Source organism: Rattus rattus, chromosome 2 (assembly GCF_011064425.1).
Source record: "Rattus rattus isolate New Zealand chromosome 2, Rrattus_CSIRO_v1, whole genome shotgun sequence".
NCBI lineage: Eukaryota > Metazoa > Chordata > Mammalia > Rodentia > Muridae > Rattus > Rattus rattus.
Window position 1 is genome coordinate 141,675,446 of NC_046155.1, and position 21,601 is coordinate 141,697,046.

Consider the following 21,601-nt stretch of genomic DNA (forward strand, 5'->3'; position numbering starts at 1 on the left):
AGACCTGGCTTCTTACCAACCTCATCCTCCTCGTGTGTAGGTGGATGCTTGGCTCCTAATTTTCCTCACACCCCAATACTTTCAAAGCACCTTTGGAAAGGCTAATGATAAATCTAAGTCATTTTTTATGAGAACCATATGCCACTGTGTGGTAAGATCCCACCAGATGAATTTTGGTTAGAGCACAGGATTGCCCCTTCTGCAAGTCTCCTAAAGCCATGTTAACTTCTTTTCCTGCAAATTGCAGATTGGTCTGGTGATTTGAATGAGAATGGCCCCCACAGAGGCTCACAGATTTGAGTGCTTCGTCCCCAGCAGGGAAAATTGTTTTGGGTAAGGATTAGGAGGTGTGGCCTTGTTGGAAGAGTCGACTTGGGGATTTCAAAAGCCCTGGCTAGCCCAGTCTCTTTTTCTGTGCCTGCTGCTTGTGGATCTGATGTAAGCTCTCAACTACTTCTCCAGGGTCATGCCTGCCTTTTTGCTGCCAAGCTCCCTACCAAGATAGTCACTGGCCCACCTTCTGAAATAGTAATTAAGCCCCCAAATTAAATGCTTTTATAAAATGCCTTGGTCGTGGTGTCTCATCAAAGCAATACAAAAGTAAGACAGTAGATTTGTTTTTAGGAATCAAAGCTAGGCACTTGAATCCTGTTCAATAAACTTGCATCCCTAACTCACAGCTACTCTGCACAATTGTTATAGGTAACTGACAGGGGAAGAACAATAGAAATGTATCATTTGTATGCCTACATTTGATACAAATATAGGCATTTAGGTGAAGTGCTATCCTGCTCCCTCTCAACATGTAAATTATTCTATACTTTTTGTTTTGTTTTGGCTTTTGTTGTTTGTTTGTTTGTTTGTTTTTTAAGACAAGGTCTTTCTGTCAAATCTTGGTTGGTCTGGAACTTGATATGTAGACTGGGCTGGCCCAGAATTCATAGAGATGTGCCTGCCTTTGCCTTGGAAATACTGGAATTGAAGCCACCAGGCCTGCCTGTTTTATGCTTTTTTAAAAACACACTTGAAACACATATTTCAGTTCAACAACTCAATATTGCTTACCAGGCAGAGTAGCAGTACTTTCTTCTGGTTCTATTCTAACCATGCCTTCACCTAGGTGACAGTGTTGGCTAGAGGAACAAAGGCTCATTGCCACCTTCCAATCATCTGCACTTCAGTCACCTTGCCTGTCACTCAGCTCTCATTCATAAGCCTCTTTGACATGTACGTGTTTAATTGACAAATAAAATTTGTAATACAAAGTGGTGCAAGTGTCTTGATTCTAGGATATTCCTCAAAAAAAATCTACACTACACGTGCTCAGCTCCCTTCTGTAAGATAGCATAATACACAACCTATTCAAACCTTCCTGAGTACTTCAAGTGACTTTTAGTGATTTAAATTATGAAGTACAATATAAATAATAAAAAATCATTCTTATGATATATTGCATTTTTTTATATTTTATTTTTGTATTCTTATGCTATTGAATTATTTTATTTTAAGTCATATTTGTTTGAACTTGTGGAGGCAGAGCTTGTGGATAAGAAGACCAATTGCATTTATAGTGTACAACATGGTATTTATGCATACACTGTCAGATAATTAAGTCTCACTGATAAGCATATCTATTACCTCATTCTCATGTTTCTGTAAGAACATTTAAGTTAGCCTAACCACCATGCTGTACTATGCTTAGTTCCCAGTTGGTAGATCATTCATCCTCTGTTACTGTTCCCTTAGACCAATATATGGTTCTATGTTGACCTTAATACCTTAATGCTTCCTTCTCTGGGTGCTGGCCTGGAGTGGTCCTATTTTGGTTGGCTTTTTTTTTTTTCCCTTGGCCATCTCTCAATTAAAATACTAACACTCCTGTTTAAGGTGTCTATTGTTCTTCTTTGCTCTACAGTTTTCACTAAAAGCAGCTCAATTTTTATAGTAACCAAAAACTAGGAGACCCTCCAAGCTTCCTGCATTGCCATCTGTGGCTTGGTATGTTTCTACAAGCATCAGAGGCTGATCAGATGTCCACTGCTCAGGCCATAGGTATCCTTCCCCCAGATTACTGAGCTGGTCCTTAGCCCAGCTGCCTGGCACTTGTCAGTATGACTTCAGTGACTTTATTCTACCAGGTCTCATGCAGTCATGCTGTTAGTGGCCTCAAATCTTGGAAACAACAGAAAAAAGAGAGTCACGGCATTGGGTGTACAGAGACAGAGCATAGGAAACTACAGATACTTGTGCTTGAGGACTTCAAATTAGGGAAATGGGAAAGGAATGTGTTTCTATATGGTATTAAAATTAGTAGGCAAGCCTGTATGATATACTGGTGAAAAGAGGAATGAGATGCAATTTTGCTGAGACTAAATGACAATTTAATCACCCAACTTGGGTGGGCTCCACAGCAACAAGGGTCCAGACCAGGCCACAAGTTTATACTGGTACAGAAAGAGCACCCAGAAATCTGTGATCAAGGAAGGAATCATGTAAAAAAATTTCAACAATCGGCGACAGGTCGCGAATGAAGAGCTTGGGGTAACTCTTCTTTAAAGACATTTGGTACCCCCAAGTATCATGTTGAAAAGCAGACAATGAGTGTGGGTAGACAAAAGGCCAAAATCACAGAAAAGGGGATGAGTCAGCAGTCCCTGATGGTGGTGAGGAAGAGGAGAATCTTAGAGAAACAGAGGGTGGGATGGGGGCAGAGGAGTAAACATCCAGTGCTCTTAATCTTTAGGGAAAAAGAAGTTTGCATTCAACTACCAGGAAAGAGAAGTGGCAAAGGAGGCCTGACAAAGAAAGAATGTGCTGACTTCTTGTGAAGACAATGAAGATAAAGTAATGAACTTGTTGCCTAGGAAACGCTTGTAGCTAGAAACACTTTTCTCTAGCGTGTAGGTTTGCTATGACATTTCAAGCATTTTTTTTTTTATTTGAAGGCTGCTCTATTCAAAGCTGTCCATGTCCATGGTTTCAAGAGCAACAGAACCTTGAGACGGTTTTCTTCTGCCTACAGCTAGAAGCAGGGCCAGGGACTTGAGGACAAGTTACACTAAAATTATCCTTCCTTCTTTCTTTCTTTCTTTGTTTCTTTCTTTTCTCTCTCAAGCTTAAGGACAAGTTGGACTAAAATTATCCATCTTTCTTCCTTTCTTAATTTTGTTTTTGGTTTTTTGTTTTGTTTTGTTGTTGGTTTGCTTGTTGTTGTGGTTGGTTTGTTTTTAGTCATAGTTTTAGACAGTGTCTCACTCTGTAACTCAAGATGGCCTTAAACTCATGATCCTCTTGCCTCAACATCCCATAAGCTGGGATGATACGCATGTAGCACCCTGCCTAACTATAAAACAAAAATTTCTGGCAAAGCAAACGGTACAGAAAGGATGGGAAAGATACAAAGATTTCAGAAGACTAGACCAAAGGAGTCTAGGAAACACACGGAGTCGTTGGTCTAATGGGGAACCTTGGTACCTCTACTCCAACAACAACAATAACAACAACAACAACAGCAGCAGCAGCAGCAACAACAACAACAACAACAACAAATAGGTACTCTCATTCCTGGGCAAAGTGAAGGACTGAAGTCTAGGAGGAAAGGAAAACAGCTAAGTGTAGCTCTGTCTAAATTCCCTTTCCAATTAAATGTTAACAGCCACTTAGTGATTTTTTTGTCTGCATTAGTAAACCAAACCTTGGATAATGTTAAAAGATGTCTGACTTTTTCTTTTCTCACAAACTATATTGAAATGTGTCTCTCAAAAATTACTTCTGTGGGGAAAGCACACTAATGGGTCACTGAGTAACTTTCCGGGAGAATCACCTAACTGTGTCTGGCTCTGAGAGGCATCACTGTGCTCCTAACAGATAACAAGGCACTGCCATTCACTAGGCCTTTCTCCCAGATAACAAATGTGGTGTGGGACTTTTCTGGAACTATAAGAACTCAGCCCTCAGTTTTCCCACATCTTCTTCACCAGCCCAGAGGATCAAAGCTCAAATCGGTTGCTAAGATTAAGACTGCGATTTAGCTGAAATTACACTGGCAGAACCTGGCCCTACAAATGAAAATGGCTAATTGTGTCTTCCAAGCCCCAAAGCACAATTTCTGAGAAAATTCTCTTGTGCAAATTTATGTGGACAAATTAACACTGATATTAATTCATTCCAGATGACAACTTTAACTTGTATTCTCTATTGCTTATGTATCTCAGAATACCAAACATAAGATTCAGATCAAATTAATTAAAATATAAGACTAGGTTGCATGTACTTCATAACTACTAGTGAGAGTGAATTAAAATGTTGGTAAAATTAAGAACAATCTGAGGATTGAATTTAGTTTAGGCTTTAAATACTATCATTTTTTGTAAAATTTGTTATCTCTCTACTCACAAACAGAAATTTATTCTATAATTATGGAACATTCTTAAACAATTCAACAGAAACAATAATGGGGAGCTCTTGTCTTAAAAGTTTTTTAGTTAACATGCACCAAAAATCTTAAAAACTGATTTGATTCAGAAATTGTATAGAAAAAAAATATATTGAAAGGAAATGATTCACAACAATTCACACATAAATATATGCACCCAATCTATAGTCAACAATAGGTGACTACTAAGGACAGTGTTTTATACATAGGCCATTGAGGTGGCTCAGTGACAAGAGGGAATTACTGCCAAGCCTAATGGCCTGAGCTTTATACCTAGGCCTCACACAGTGAAAGGAGAAACCAGCTCCCACAAGTTAACCTCTGACTTCCATATACACACCAAATCGGGGGTGACGGGGTGGGGGATACAAATCAATATATAGATATAATTTAAAATTACATAGATAGGTAAAGCATATTATTCAGAAGTGCAAGAGAATATTATATAAATCTTAAAAGAAATTTAATAGTCTCAAATTATCTATAAGCATGAATGATGATAACCTATATATATATAATATATATGTGTGTGTGTTATATGCACATAAAAACTTTTCATGCATGTAATTGTATTTTTCTATATATTCAACTTTTTTCTTTGTAAGACAAAAGCTTTTTTCGTTTTGGAAAATTCTAAAATATGACTTTGTGAAATTACAACAGGTACAGGAAGTACTCAAAGTCCTGATGGATAAGTATTTTGTCTACATTAAACAAGTGAATCCTTGTGAAGAACATAGACTACCTTACAAGGAAAAAGTTCCTAAGCAAGACACAGTGCTAAATAATCTAGAAATCTCACATGAGGTGAAGGTTTATCCCAGACCTCAGAAGACTGAGGCAGTGGGTTAGAGAATAGAGAGTTTGAGGCCAATCTGAGCTACCATAACCAAATAAAAAATAGAATTCATTGCAGTGTTCTGTGTCCCCAAACCAGAAAGAAAAAATAGAATTCATTGTAGTGTTCTGTGTGCTCTGTTCAAAAAAACAAACAAACAAACAAAAATAGAAAAACAAAAAACCATGTGAGTATTGTCTCTGCAAAGTTCCATCCCAGATAAGAGAGAAGGTGTGCCTGCCCTTTGACCTCCCCAGTCTCCTTCCTGTTTTCCTCCAACTAACATACACCAGGCTTGTCACTAAGTCTTACAGCACAGGCTCCTTTGGGGCTGGCTGTCACTCTCTTAAAGAGCATGTACCTGAAACAGCTGCCCAGAGGACAGCAACAGCATCATTTCAATAGCACCCCCATGGCTCCACCTTTGTCCAGTATAAAACCCAAAAGAACTGGAATAAACAGAATTTAATTATAGTGCATAGTACAAACTAGTGTGCCTTCTGTAAGTGTGAATTCCACCAACCATGAACAGAAAAATACTGGGGGCGGGGGGTGTAGAACCACCTGTAACCAAACATGTAGATTTTTCTTCCTGACAGTATCCCTTGAACAAAACAAAGTAACAACTATATGCACATCAGCTGCATTGCATTAGTGCAGCTTTAAGAAATACAGACATGTAAATCCTGCCCTCAGGAGAACTTGGAGTTCTTGGCCAGGTCAGCCTGGCCAAATAAATACAGTGATCTGGGCATTGCTTAAGTATATAGAAGGACATGCACCGGCCACATGCATGTAACAGAGCATTCTGTAGGAAGGAATTGAGCATCTCCAAATTCCGGAAGCTGCAGGGTTCCTGGAAGGAATCCCCCATGGATACTAAAAGACAACTGTAATTCTATTTTCTAATTAAGTCTGGCAACATATCCTAATATTCTAAGTAATGAAACAAACAAAAATCCTTTCTGTTACAAGGACTTTGCCATCTTTTTTTTCAATGTTTACTTCATCTGCAACTCCTTAAGTCATTTCCGTGCCCTTGGAGTCTTCTGTGGAGTGAACGTGCAACCAGGGTCTCCAGTCTCCAGATATCAGGATTGGACAGTGAGGTATTTTAAAGGTGTTTGGGTCATAATGGTTGAAATTAACACAGGCCCAAACACACGCCTTTCTTGTAGAAAGGTTCTAACCACATAGTCCAGGCAGGTCTAGGACTCACAGTGCTTACGAGTATTGTGCCCTTGCTACATCTTTCTGAATAAGTGCCTTCTGAAGTCCAAGGGGCTCTGGTCTTTCTGCCATGTGATAACCCAGCAGCCTCAATCTGTGAACTGGGAAAGCCTCACCAGGCACTGAATCTGGATTTCACATCTCCATGCTACAGACTGCTTAACCATGGGAATAAATATCTGTTGTTTAAAGCTGCTTAGTTTGTGTCCCTCTCCATTTTTCCCCAGGCTCCTTTGCAAACTACGATAATGTCTGACTGTACGTGGCTCAACCCACCCAGCCCAGCACTGCCATCTTCTTCTACTCTTTCCACTCAATCATTGGAACCATGACTTGCACCTGTTATGAACTGATCATGATTGACTCCTCCAAGACTCCTAAACTGTCTCATCAGTGGAAGCTCAGGTGATCATACTCAGTCCCTTCAGTAACAGTTCTTGGCCATGATATCTCTGCAGTACTGTCCCTTTGAAGTCATATAGGCAAAGCTTACACAAGAACACGTTACTGACCATAGACTACAAACCATGGGCAGCCGAAAGCTAGCTTTGTTGGTGTCAGTGGCTCAGTCACTCACAGATAAGTCAAGCCACCTTCTAAACCCCAAGTATTCTAGGAGGAAGGGTTGGAAAAGGCAGAGGAAGAGGACACAACTCCACGGCACAACTGAATTAAAATCAGTCATCCATGGAATCATCGCTAGGTGACATTATCTACTTTGAAAGTTAAAACAAGAAAAGTTCACAACTTTGACTCCTTCCAGCTAGCTCTGGGGGCAAGCTAAAAAAAATGTCCTTTGGGAAACATGGAATTCTTCAAATCTGTGCATAAAGCCCAGTTTGGAGACTCTTGCTGAAGCCTCAGTGTGAAGCATGAACACTAGTGACTTTCCTCACATATTTACAAAACCAGTCCTGTACACTCCATTTCTCAACTGCCCCAAGGGGCTCTCTTGTCAGGTTGAGGAAATTCTATTACTATGTTTACTATTTCCAGCAATTGTTGTGTTCACTATTGGTTTTGAATTTTGGTTATAATGAAAACAACAACAAAAGAAAAATCTCCATAAAAGTGTTGTGCCCTAGAAACCCCTCTCACTACTGTGATAATTCACACAGGAAACAGTTCTCTAACAGGGGAGACAGACTGCAAGGCCCTCCTGCTGGTTAAGTGGCCAGGGTTATTATAAGCACTATAGGATGGCAAGTTCCCAGCCTTTTAGCTGAACATTAGTGCATAATCAAGTTTGGATTGCAGCAAAGGTGGGTATATAGCAGGAAATTAGATGTTGGTTAATAGATGCCTGGTTTCCTGTCAGCCTTTGGAGAATTTCTCTTCTGGGGATGTGAGAGAAGAAAGGAGAACCCTTTACAATTGTGTTCAAATCAGAAAGAAGGTGAGACCATCATTGCTTATCTCTTAATAAGAGGGAGCTGTCATCCTGGTCAGCCTCGGAGAAGCCAGGCTGGACATACACTACTTTAACTGGCCCTTCCCCCTTTATTCCAGTAAACTAAGCTGTGCTGGGAGCTGCACCCACCCAACCTTTCAGAGAGCTAATCATCCTCTATCTATGCTAATTCCATTAAACTTAGAAAAAACAATTTTTTTTGATTCTTTGAATGCCTGAACTTTGCATGAGCAGCAAGAGAATAAGAGAGATTTGCAGACTGACAGAGCGTTTTCAGAGCACTTTTGTAGCACGCACAGGGCTAGCCAACGTTGTAGTGTCACAAGGAGAAACTGTAAAACTGCTCACTATTTACCACAAGCCATTATCACAAGGCGTATGATGCGTATGATGAAAAAACAAAGAAAGGTTAACACTTTGAAATATTTAATTTGTTATGATTTCACTGGAATCAATAACAGCTTCCAAATGTGAGCCACACCATGAATTGATTTACATAATCTTAAATAGGTAGTCTGAATTACATAAGAATTTGAACATCTGAAATTCTTCTTTTGCAGAATTAAATAACTTACAAAAGTCAACAATTTTACTTAATGCTTTGCATATATTGCAGGGAAGACAGCATCTTCATCCTTAGTACAATTTACAAGGTTAGATTTTGTGCATGTAAAATTCATTTTTTTTTTTGAGATTAGGCATCAAGAGAAATTAGAACATGGCAAAAAGTTGGGATTTCACAGTAGATATGATATACAAATGCTACCTTTTAATTCTATGATTCCAGTTGGGGTTCCAGAACCTTACACATCCTAGCTGGTTTTTGCCTCTCAACTATCTTCTTTAAATGCAGTCTCTTCATCCTGATTTGGTTAAGTACAATAGTACATTTAATAAAAGGCAAACCTATGTCTTCTTCTCATTGATTTATATTTACAAACTCCATGAAAAAATGTATGAAATTAAGAAAATGCCACAAAATACTCATAAGGAAACATTAAACATATGTTGATTCTTAATTCTGACTATGGACACGTTTGATAACCCACAAATTTAGCTATCTTAGAATAATAACAGAAAGATGTTTTAGCTACCAAAGACACATCCACAGTCCATTTGAAGATGCACAACAGATCGAGATCCCTGTTTTCTATTTGCTAAAGCAATGTGGCTCACAGTCCTGACTCCAAGCTCTCTCCATCACAAATAGCTAGGTCTAAACTGGCATAAACACTTCTCTTCCTAAGTTATTTCTTCTCAGGTACTTGTTCACAGAAATAAGCTATAAAGGAAGGATTTGTCCAAGTTCTCGAAAAACACTCTGTGACCTAAATGTTCTGACAGATAACTTTTTCCACAGCAAAAATGTTCTTGCAAGTTAAACCTCCAATGGCTTCTGTGGGTTAACTTCCTTAGGGTGTGGTGAAAATTATCCATGCAATTAAAGTTTCAGTTTATAAGGTAAGTTCTCAAGTGTGGGCACACAGTTCACAATCATAAAATAAACTCATGCAATATGATATAACGGTAAGTAAGGCAAACCATAGGAAAAAGATTGTTGCACAGATAGATGTTACAAAATAGGCACAGATAGGAAGATAATAGATGCTGAGTAGATAGAAAACAGGTAGGACGGTAGATGCTGGATAGATAAGAATATGATAGATAAAAAGAAGATAGATAGATAGATAGATAGATAGATAGATAGATAGATAGATAGATAGATAGATATGCAGATGAGTATTCTCTTTCTAAAACAAGAATCCTGAGAGAAAAAGGAGAAAGGGTGGGAGGATGTTAACTCTGTGCAAATACACACATATGTGTGAAGATCCGAGATTGACACAAAGTGACCTCATTCACTTCTCTCAACTTTAGCTTCTGAAGCAGAGCCTCTTACAGAACTCAGAGCTCATCAATTAGCTAGGCTAGCTATCCATTGAGCCAGGGATCAATGGACAGGGACTTTTCTGTCTCCCCAATGCCCTTCCTCTCTCGCTCCTGCCCTTACCAGCTCTGGAGTTATAGACGTATACAAGCATTTCTGGCTTTTACATGGGTGCTAGGGTGAGGGAGAATGCAGCCTTATGCTTGCATAGCCAGTTCCTGACTTACAGAGACATTCCCCCACTATGAATCCCCCTCCTTTCTTGTGTGTGTACATGAGTATGTGCAGGGGTGTTTGGGGTTGTGCATTGGTGGGGGAAGGTATGGTGTTAGCATGTGAGTGTGACTACAAGAGCATATGTGTGCACATGCAGATGCCAGAGAAATGTCATTAGGTAGGTATCTTCTGCTATTGGTCTTGTTGCCCTGAAACAGGGCCTCTCAGTGACCTGGAAGCCTTCTTGTTTCAGCTCGGTTGGTTGCCAGTGAGCACTCAGGATTCACCTGTCTCCACTCCTCAGTACCAGGTAACAGGCCTGTGCAGTGGCGTACAGGTATGTTCCCTGGATACTGGGGACTTACAGATCCTGACGTTTACAGAGCAAGTTCTCTTGCACAGTAACACTACTCCACAGGCTTCTGTCTTAAGCCAGTCTTCTGTGCTTCTAAGTAGCAAAAACCAAAAACAATTACAGTTGAAATGTTTCACTCATTACATTTCTGGATCTACTTTGATTTACCCAACCACTCATACCAGGTTTTGGTAACTCCTGAGCCATACACATGCCGCCCCTCCCCCCCGCAAGGGACTTTCTAGCTAAATCAAGCGATATTCCCGTCCTATGGCAGTATGGCCTGTGGAAAAGTCTAGAAATATAACTGTGCTCTGAGTTACTGCCACTGACTCTTCATAAACATGAATAGGAAACTTAAAGAACTACACAGAAGTGGTCACCTTGTAGTGGAAGGTTTTTTGTTTGTCTGTCTGTCAGTCTGTTTCTTAAATTGCTCTCTCAGAGACATTTTTAATATTGCTAGAAAGTTTTATCCAGATAGAATCTTATTTTATGCAAAAATAATATAAATTGTATATGGAGTCTTAGTCCATAACAGAACATCTGAGCCTTGGTAAATTATAAAGAAAATGAATGTGTTTCCATTGGAGGAGGCTAGAAAATTGAAGGTCAAGACACTTGCAAAAGTCTTCTTGCTACATCATTCCACAGAGGCCAGAAAGGGTCAAACTCACCCTTTTATCAGAAATCCAGTACCATGGCATTTATATTGATCACTGCTTAAAAGTGTCATATTTCAACACTATTGCATTGGGTACTAAAGCTCTCACACACCTGCACTTTGGGGACACTTGCAAACAAGAGTACATGAGGTCGAAGGAAAAACATAAATGTCAGAAAGTCTGGGTATGAAATGTAACCTGTCCAATCATAGAACAGGACTTTCCTATGGGATACAACACTGAAGCTTGCCTGCCCCCTCCCCCATTCAGCTCCAATAATGTATCTCCAGAGCTCTATCACTTCTCTCCAGAAAGCAGGCCAAGCCAGCAGCCACAGTGAGCCTATTTTGTTCTCAGAACTAGTCTGCTGGAGCTCAGCATAGAGTATTTTCCTTCTATGGAATAGGGCCTGTGTTCCACCCCCAGCACCTCCACTACAACAGTAATAATAAGCCTTTTGAGCCTTTTATTTTTCAATACATTCATCCTTGCCACTATTCAAGTTGTTCCTCTAGCACTCTGAAGAAAAAAACAGAGACTTAAAATTAACAACCTTCCCCTGGGCATGAAAATCTGTTACTGTGAAACAAAGGACTGTTTTGTTTTTGTTTTGTTTTGTTTCTAATTGGCCTATGGGAAAAAAATACTTAGTGTTGTGTGCACAAAATATCACCTATAACCATCATCGATAACAAATGAATTCCTATTATGTAAAATTTTTGCAAAATTCATAGCACCTGATTCCCAACAGGAAAATTATTTCTTTTGTATTAACAGCAAGAATGACAGCAGGATTATATACATATACGTGTGTGTGTGTGTGTGTGTGTGTGTGTGTGTGTGTGTGTATGGATGGACGGATGGATGGATATTATACAATTATTTAATTGTGTTTAACAACTGTGTAGAAAGTATTTTAACTTAAGTATTTGTTAATCATTTCAATATCACATTTTCTTTTAAAATTTAATTTTTGAGCTAGAAGTAGATGGAGAAAAATATGTGCTGATATAATCAATGGAATCTATATCTTCTTTCAAAATGAATAAAGAAGCACAAACTGGGGCTTTTAAATGAGTGTGGTTTTATTCACATCTTAATTTTATTCTTATTCGTCTGTGAGATTGTGAGAATCACTCACACCGGAGCTTTGATTGTTGGCTGTGTGATGTTTGAGCTTCGTGGTAAACTACAAAGAAACACAGTAGCTAGCACTTAGTGGTGGATTGATTCCACGTCACAATGCAGTCTTTGAAAAACCTACAAATAAGGCAAATCTTCACCCCAGCCCCGGAAAGCAAAGCTCCACTCTGGTTTAAATTGATGCTAAGGCATGTCTCCAAGAGACTGGACCTGTCTTTGTCCTTCCGAATTCTGCAGATAGATAATTCTCTTAATGGCTAACATAAATGGTCCTAAAGTACACAGCCCTAAAAATCAGCAAGCAACTGAAAGCTACCTCATCTCTGGGTAGAACTGCTAGGAGGAAAGGGGAAGAAAAAGCATGGCCCAAGGAATCTCTATAAAAAGCACAATTGCGGCTCCTCGACTGCCTGGAAAGGCTCATGTGCTTTCTAAGCAGAGACAAAATTCTGTGTCAAAACACAGTGATTGGTTTAGAATTACCCACACCAACCCTGACACAGGCTGAATTTTGTGGGGCGAGTACAAGCTTTTACTCTTCTCTCTGCTTTGAAATCAGCATAAAAGCTCCCCGGTGACAGAGGTAGCAGCTACAGAAGATTTTATTTGCAGCTTATAGTATTATATATAGTACAATTATACACATTCTGACTGAATAACGTCTCCTGAAGTTAAAAAAAATGCATACATATTTGTCTGGAAGATTCTTCACAGGTGCCCAAGTTTTAAGTTAGAAAAGTATCTTCTTGAAAATGTTTATAACTATTCATGCACTTGTATGTACATTCATGCTTTTTTTTCTTTTAAAGCAAATATCTAATAGGCACCTCTCAAGTAGCAGGCAAAAAGCAAGCACTACTCACAGTACTCAGACACAGGCCTGCCTCACAGGGCACGATCTAATGGAGAATCGATGGGGAAAACTGCACAAGTGAGACAACCAAGGAAAGTCTAAAACTGTGATAAATGTCAGGAAGAAAGCATATGGCATCTTAGACAAGCTTACGGTGGCAATCTTACTGACCCCTGTACAGAGAATGGCTGTCACTCTCTAGTAAGGTGAGTTGGGAAGGCCGCCGAAGCAAGACCTGGCCCCAGCCCTCCTGCTCACTGCATTTGTGCTAGTTTGCACAAACTTCCTTATCTGAACTTTTAATACTTTGCCGGGCTGACTGGCCCTTTGGAAAAGCAATACGATGTAATAGTTGAAGAATGTAAAACAAGTAAATAGTAAGACTGCACAGTGATGTGACTAGTTTGCACTTCAAAAGATTTCAACTGTCCCATGTGCTTCAGTTACCTCAGAATACAGTGATGGGTGCACATTATAAAACACAGACCCATGTGACAAAAAGGAGCGGCTCTGTTACCTATGCTGCCACATTGACCAGACTAAGGTAAATGACAAGTACTGGATCCAAATCGCTTGACAAGTGAAAAATCACAAAATCTACAATCTGACTTAAGCTTTTTTATTTTTGTCTCTCTTTTTCTCGGAGTCAATACAGTCGCCCCTGAACCCCATGTTTTTTTAGCTCCTGCATGCAGTCCCATGAAGGGACTACCTTCCCTCTTTAAGCCTGTGTCAGTCTTCCTTACACACTCACCAACTTTGACAAGGAGTACAGACAGCAGCAGCTACTTATCCAACTGCTTTCATTTCCTGTCATCTAAGAAAACATGAGCAGAGGGTGTGCTTTTGGAGGCTGAAGACAGAAACTTGTCATAATTTTCAACAAACTCAGTCTCCGTGAATTTCCTTCCAGATAGAATTAGTCGTTAAACGTGCATCAGCTAAAACTAAATATTTACACGCAAGGCACCATCAGCAACCGTGAGAAGGCTCAAGAAGGAAGCCATTCAAAACAAGAAAATGAGGGGAAGATCCACTTTTTTAAAGAAGCTCTAACAATGCAAGCTTTACAAGCTCCCTAGAGGGAAAGACGAAAAGCATTTGCCTAGGGCTCCCTATACCGTCCGTGCTAATATTAAACACAAGCCTCTCTTCATAAAGAGGGTTACGTAAGGGGCCGCTGTCATCTATTTCCTCAGTTCATTTATGCTTTCTTATAAGTGCCTGGCATTGATGTGCGCTTATGGCTTAGGTATGAAACATACTGGCAGTGAAAAGTATTGTTCTCAATGAACACCCAGCCCTCTATGCACAACAACCTAGAATCAAACAGGGACACACTCTGTGGACCTTCTGGAGAATGTCTTCCTGGTAAGCAGCTTTCCGTCCCACAACTGGGTCAGCAAAACATTCTTTCCCTGGCTGAGTCATACCCAACTTTCTTCTCCATTGAAAACACTAGCACATTTCCACCTTTGAACTGCTTGTAGCAATTCTTATACAGCTCTGAATGTGGACTACGCCTGTAGTAGAGGAGCAGCAGACAGACGGCTCCCTGATTTGGATAGCACAAGTGTTTTGACTACAGTTTTCTTTCCAGGGCCCTCCATGAGCCAGTGTTGGCATCCATGTGTGTACTGCAGGCATGGGGTCAGTGAGTCACCTGAGACCAGAGTTGATAGAGTTAGGAATGAAGCCATAGCTTCTAGGCCTAGATTCTTCCTGAGTGCCCTAAAATTCCTCTGCAATTTAGCCTCCTGCCTGCAAACCAGCAGAGTGCAAGATTGTACTAGGTAGGGGCTTAATCAGCAATCATCAACAGCGAGGCAACTCTGAAGAAAGGGTGTTAGACAATTCCCCAAACCCTTGATTCTAGCTTACTCTAGCGAGAATAGGTCTGCTCTTTCTTCTCTCATATGGAAAAAATGTCAAGAAAAATGAACTAATAGTATAGGGAACGTGTATTGTGTATCTGAGAATAAGTGTGTGAGAACATAATATGTAACTTGTGTATGAACATGTGTGAATGTATGAAAATCACGTGTGACTATTAGTATATGCCCTTATGTTGTTTTATAAGTACCTGGAGCTAGCCATTGCACCACTGCAGTTCTGCTATCCTACCTTTCTTTGTAACATGAGTAACAATGTTTCGATTTAATAGTTAAGAGATTCCAAACAGCTTCCTGAAATGTGCTCAGACTGTGTGTGTTCTTCTATATTCTACTGTCTTTACACCTAGATATATACAAGTGGATTTATGAAGGAGAAATGCGACACGTGACTCATTAATGTGACAGGATTCATTTTTTGTCAACTTGAGGAAAACTAAGGTGAACTGGGAAGAAGGAATCCTAATCAAGAAATTGTCTCCCTGGGATTGGCCTTCAGACAAATGTGGTGCGTTTTATTGGCTAATGGTTGACCTGAGAAGATCCAAATCACCATAGAGAGGTGGTTCTAGTTCTCTAACAAGGCAGAGAAAGCCAAGGCGAGCAAGCCAGTAAGTAGTGTTCCTCCATGCCTTCTACATCAGCTTCTGGCTTCTGGTTCCTGCCTTCAGTTTCTTATCTGACTTCTTTCAGGGACAGAGTGTGACCTAGGAGTTGTAAGATAAAATGAATCCTTGACTCCTTGGGTTGACTTTGGTCGTTTTTTTTGCCATAGTAATAGAATCCCAAACTAAGACAATACCCATGGACGCTGCCTAACTACAATAAGGACAAGACACGGGGATGATGGCTTATAGGTGTGTGAAACCAGAAAAGAAAAAAATGATCCAATATCTCCATTTCCATTAGGACTGCATTGATTTTAAAGGAATAGCAGTTTTAGTTAAATCGTAGATATAGTAATAGAATTTCTAGAATTCAGATCCTATGTTCCCAGAACTTCATAGTGAAAAAGAAGGAAGTGCAATTTACACTATAAACTAACAAATTAATACCCGTTTCAATAAAAGGCTCATTTAGAATACACTAAGTACATGTTACTTTTCCTTATACTTCCTATATTTCAAACATGTATTCATCCGGCTATCTAGTCTATATGCTTCTTACGCAAAGACTACAGTTAAGCATCAAAACCACAGCACAAACACGATAATTTTCGATACATAATGTTCTCATATACAACCTCTCAGAAATCCATGTTAAACCTCAATAATTATATTACAGTGTCTAATTTTAAGGATGCTTGAAGTTTTAAAGCAGGATAAGAGAAATAAAACAAGTTATATCAAAGAAAATGATGTCCTCTGATCACTGTCAGGGATCAAGGAAAGAAAAACTGAAAGACAATAACAAATAAATAAATAAATAAATAAATAAATAAATAGTATAATCGCTCCAGTAACCATATATAAAGTTGTGGCCAAAAGCAATTCTATGTATTAAAGTAACCAAATCCACTGCAAATTATTTGCACACAACACCAAAAAGGGAAATCGGATAACACGTCCACACACATAATTTGTTTAACTGTTTGTCTGAGATCCGGGGCTCCTTGGGGGCATCATCCACACATCTTCCAGCAGGTACGGACGGAGCTTTACACTTGCTTAAAGAGAAAAGCACAGTATCGCCACTCAGCAGCAATGGCCCCAAAAGCTCAGAAAGAAACGCATTTTCATCTCCCCCACATAGCAATACATGCACTTCTATACAATCTAATTCAAAGTACGTGCAAACTCTATTTCATGAACTGTATATTTTTTAGAACTGTCTATGAAACTGCTGAGGCAGCTCAGTGCTATAGTGCTTGTTACTCCTGACTGTAATTCCCGGCACTGCAAACACATACTTCTGTGTACATGTGTGTGTATGTATGCATACGTGTATGTGTGTGTATGTATACTTAGGATTGTGTTTAAGTGTGCATGTATGTATATGTGTGTATATATGTTTGTGTCTAGATGTGTGTGTGTGTGTGTGTGTGTGTGTGTGTGTACATGTATGTGGATGAGAACTTCAGGAAAATTTACAACAAATATATGACATTTCAAGATCATTTATCACAATATCTTTAATTCTGCCATCCTTATTCCTCACCATTTTGCTCTTCTGTCTAAATTTAAATTGTTACCAAAATATTGTCAATTTATGGACGCCTATCTTCCAGCTCGTGAAATCTTCCACCTTGTGAAATCTCGGGCATGATGTAGAAGGGCCTAGGCGGCTTATGTGTCCTCTGTTCTTTAACTTGCACTCCTCTGGTTAGAAGCTCAGATACTGCTCATGCGGCCATTCTTACCTTTGCTATCCTACCCCCACCCAGAGCATCCTCCACTGGCAACATCAGACAGTATCCATGCCTACCCAGGTTAATTCTACTTTCTTTCATGACGCTTTCCGCATCAAAAACATTTCTCTCCACCTTCTCTCCCCCAACCTCCTTACCCCCTCTCCCATCCCTCCCCCTCCCTCACTTTACCCTGCATGTCAGTCATCAACTTTAGTGGTGCTTGCCATGCCCTAGATTTTGAGTGCCATTGTTACTTCCAATAGCAATAACACTCTTAAAACAAAACTACTCATTGTTTAGTGATTGTTTCTTTATTCGTAATTTATAGTATTTGGTTTTGTGCCCTGGTCAAGCCCTTAACTGAATAAAATACTTCCAAAACAAATGGCTGCATGAAGGGTGACCGATAAAATAATAACCACATTTGAGGCTGTTTTGAAAATAGGTCTAATGGGTCATGTGTCATAACTCTTATGTACATGCATGTTCTACAGGACAATGCTGGTTAATCTGCTTCTGTGGGGAAGAAAACTTTACATGGCCACCAATCATGTCCGTCCAAACACATTTGATCCCCAATGCTACTACACTGTAATTTGTATTCAAAATAACGTTATGTCTCCAAAACCAGAAAAAAAGTACTCCCACGAGAAAGCAAAAAGGAGGAGGCATAAAAGAGCACACTGTGGCTATGCTGTGCACGGTTATTGTTACACACTTTAACGCTGCTCTATATTGAAACTTATATCTTCATTTCATCTATCAATAAGTCTAAAGACAGAGCACCTCTACTCATGGACTATGGACGAAAACAAATAAGTAATATTTTTACATGTATGAACCGTAAGCATAGCATCACAACAACTGGACAATGAACTCATGAGATGTGCAATGGCTCCCACTACCACTCTTTCTTCATTGCTCTGATCTTTTAATACTGCGTGTTCTTAAAGCACCATCCCGTACACTTGGCCTCTATTTGACATACAGTGATGTTTGACATAGAGACACACGAAATATCCACATAACTAGTTTTCTCAAGAGATCTTGAAATTCCCCACTGAAATTGTTCAGACAGTGGATCAGGAATAAATGAAATTGTTCCCACCAGGCCACAAAACACAGTTTGAATAAAAGTATACTGTAGAGTTAGAAATAAGTTCAGTGTGCATGATGTTTATTTTCAGTGTACACTGAAGTCATGTCCCTCCTGTGCTTCTGTGTTTCATGTTGCACTACCTAGACACACCGATGTCCCGAGTGCTATACTTTGGGGGAAAAGAACAGTTTAAAAACAAGAACAAAACAAACAAGAAACACTTTTGCTTCTCTTTTTTTTTAAAGGTGCTGGAGACCAGTATTGTTTATCAAAGTCAGGACCTGGTGAATATTAGGTAGGTTTATGCTACATTCCTGACTGAGAAGTCCAGCTCCTCATGTTGTAATTATATTCTTTTTGAAAATTATAAAAATTAGTTTGGTGGGACATATTTTCCTATAAACCCCAAAATACATTTATTTAAACATAAATCTTAAAATGTTTGAAGAAAACTGTTCTCATTTATTTGTACATATTATAGCTCTATAAATTATTGTAAAGTTTCTCAAAATGTTGTGCAAAAAACACCTGTTTCAAAATAACCTGACGTACTATCCTTAAATGTGAATACCCCAGGACACCCCTCTAGGCCAACTCTGTCAGAACTCCTTGGACTGAGGCACCAGAGAATATGTGTTGAAAGCAAGTTTATCTATGAGATTCCAATGTACACCACGTTAATAAGAAAAACATACCAGCTCATATTCTCAGCATTGTTTGTTCAACAGAAAAGTTGCCAAATGATTGCACCATAAAAATATTGTCTCCAAATACCCATTCTTAGAATTTCTACAGTGCCACTTAACAGAAAGATCAAACCTGTTTCCTAAAGTCAAGGTATCACTTAGCTACTTATTTTCTGGCTCATTAAGGGGGGAGGGGGAGCACCATCTCCACATCTAGGGCTACTGACCTCCTCTTTCCACAAATCAGAATATTGACTCTTGTCAGCATATGCATAAACCCTGACACTGGAATGCCAACCTTCCAGAGCCCTGACAAGGCCTCCCTCCAGAGCGCGGGGCAAGGATCCGTCAGCACCTAGGACAGCGCCCGGCGGAGGGAGCCGGGCCTCAGAATAGAGACTGAGGCTGGGAAACCCACCAGAGAAGCAGAGACACAGACTACAGCCACTTGGTCCTCTCTCCGGCGATCCGCAGCTCTTTCCAAATGACAACAAAGGAAATCCTAAGTTCCTTTCACCTGGGGATGCAAGCCGCCCCCACACCCAGTCTCTTCACAGTCCTCGGCGCCTGTTGCTAAGGGAGGGGAAAAGGCGCTCTGGAAACCTCGCGACCAGGTGACAGCCCTCCTGAAATGCCTGTGTGCATCGGGTAGCGCTGAGGACCGGGACTCTGGGCCAACCTAGGACCCCGCGACAGGCCCCGCGCCCACGAGCGTGCAGGGAGCGGGGCGGGCAGGAGCCCAGCGCCAGAGCGCGCGGCTTCCCCTGCGGGCCAGGAAGCCCAGGCCAGTCCGGGCCTCCAGCCCAACACGGGAGATATGTATGGCTCCAGGCGGCCGGGTAGGGCCTGGGACAGCTTGGGGAAGCGCAGGCACTCACCATGTTGACTTCAGAAACCATGTCGATGCTGGCGATGTCGATGTTCATCCCCACGCAGACTGGGGGACCTGCGGGAAGCGCAGCATACCGTGATCAGCCAGGCTCCAGCAGGGGCTACGGGTGGCTCTGAGGATGGGGGGTTCGCAAAGGACCACCCAGCCCACCCCTCTGCAGCTCCGTGGAGGCCGCCCCCGCCTCCCTCTCCACCCAGACCGCCAAACGGTGGATCGCGCTTCCCGCAGCGGTCGCGCGCATCCCACTTACCCCCGAAGTCCGGTCTCAGGCGAATGTCGTAGCCTTTCAACAGCTTGTCGACCGTCTCCTTCACAAAGGACATGTTCCCGGGGTCGTTTACGCTGAAGGAGGGGCACATGGCACAGAGAACAGGGTCAGGCAACGGCTCACCCTCCAGCGCCCGGCGCGCACACAGCGCGCCAGCCCGCGCCCGGCCCGCTTCCCGTCAACCCACCAGCGACCCTACCTCTGGGCGCAGCAAACCACCGCCACCAGCACCGGGGCCGAGAAGATGCCGAAAAGCCTTCCTCCCGCAAAGCCCCACATCCCTTCGCCGCGCCCCGGCACGGGGGAGGGGGCGCCCCGCCGCCGTCGCGACCCGCAGCCGGGGCTGCTGCTGCTGCTGCTGCTGCTGCTGCCGCCACCGCCGCCGCCGCCGCGCTGGCCCGGAGCGGAGGAGGCGGAGGGGGAGGGGGAGGAGAGCAGGGGGGAGGAGCGGGCCGGGAGGGAGGAGCCCTGGCGCGGGAGCGCTGGGCGGGCGGAGGCGGGGGCGGAGCCGGACAAGAACAGCACCCGCCCCTTCTTGGTCCGCGGTCGCTCCAGGGCTCCGGCGCCCTCCCCAACCGCGGCAGCGGCCGCACCGGACTCCCGGGGAGGGGCTTGCCTGCGGCCGCAGGTCCGAGATGGACACTGCAGCCGAGGGCCACGACTGCGTGGCGCCTTGCAGGGGGCGGGGGATGGGCCACGAAACCAAGACCTCCGAGCTTGCCATGGCCAGGCGAAGGATGGGAAGCAAAGCACCAGCACCAAAGACATTTCTCGCCCTATCCCACCCTCCACCTTCAACCCCGCCCTGCTAAACGGGAGAGCCAGTGGGCACCGCAAGGAACCTTGGCGCTCTGCCTGGTCCGGATCCAAGCTGCAGAGCTTTGAGATAGCCCCATCCTCACCTGCTGGGCTCAGATCCTCGGATCCCCAGGGTCCAGGAAAGCCAGATTGGCAGTAGCAGGGCCTGGAGCCCGGAGCACATGGCGCTGCTCCTCTAGCCTAACCTGAGTGGGAACTGCTCCACTCTACCGTCACTGAGCTAGGAACCAACAGCGACGTGGGGATCCCCGCCTCCCCCCCACTCCGCCCCTACCCCCACCCTCGGGCTTTCCCGCCTGACCCATCTTCCAGCCCCTTGTATGGCGGCAAGATTATCTATTTATCAAACGTGACTATGAAAAGCAGTCTCCTTAAGCTGCGCCTCTCCTGCACAACCATATGAGTGCTGAATCCTTCCTGCTCACGTAAACGCATTCATAATGAACCGTAAAGAGAAATCTTGTCGATAAACTGCGATCCAAACCACACTGATGAGACCCTAGCTGGTCATTACAAAGATAAGAAATAATGTGCTTTTTCTGGTACAGACCAGAAACATTC

General features: G+C 42.1%; 1 protein-coding gene across 2 annotated transcripts in view; it reads right to left on the minus strand.

Moving 5' to 3' along the window:
• The window catches only part of Gabrb3 (gamma-aminobutyric acid type A receptor subunit beta3), a 235,988-nt gene extending 214,742 nt beyond the window's left edge, over positions 1-21,246 (minus strand). The window contains exons 1-3 of one of the 2 annotated variants that reach the window (XM_032893497.1): positions 20,421-20,590; positions 20,204-20,295; positions 19,940-20,007 (exon numbers count right to left, since the gene is read on the minus strand). In XM_032893497.1, coding sequence (XP_032749388.1) covers positions 19,940-20,007; positions 20,204-20,295; positions 20,421-20,500 — 240 coding nt within the window. In that variant the 5' untranslated portion in view covers positions 20,501-20,590. Of the gene's footprint in view, positions 1-19,939; positions 20,008-20,203; positions 20,296-20,420; positions 20,591-21,123 lie in introns of those variants that run through there. The other variant, XM_032893498.1, reaches the window with a different exon arrangement.
• Positions 21,247-21,601: the final 355 nt, after the last annotated feature.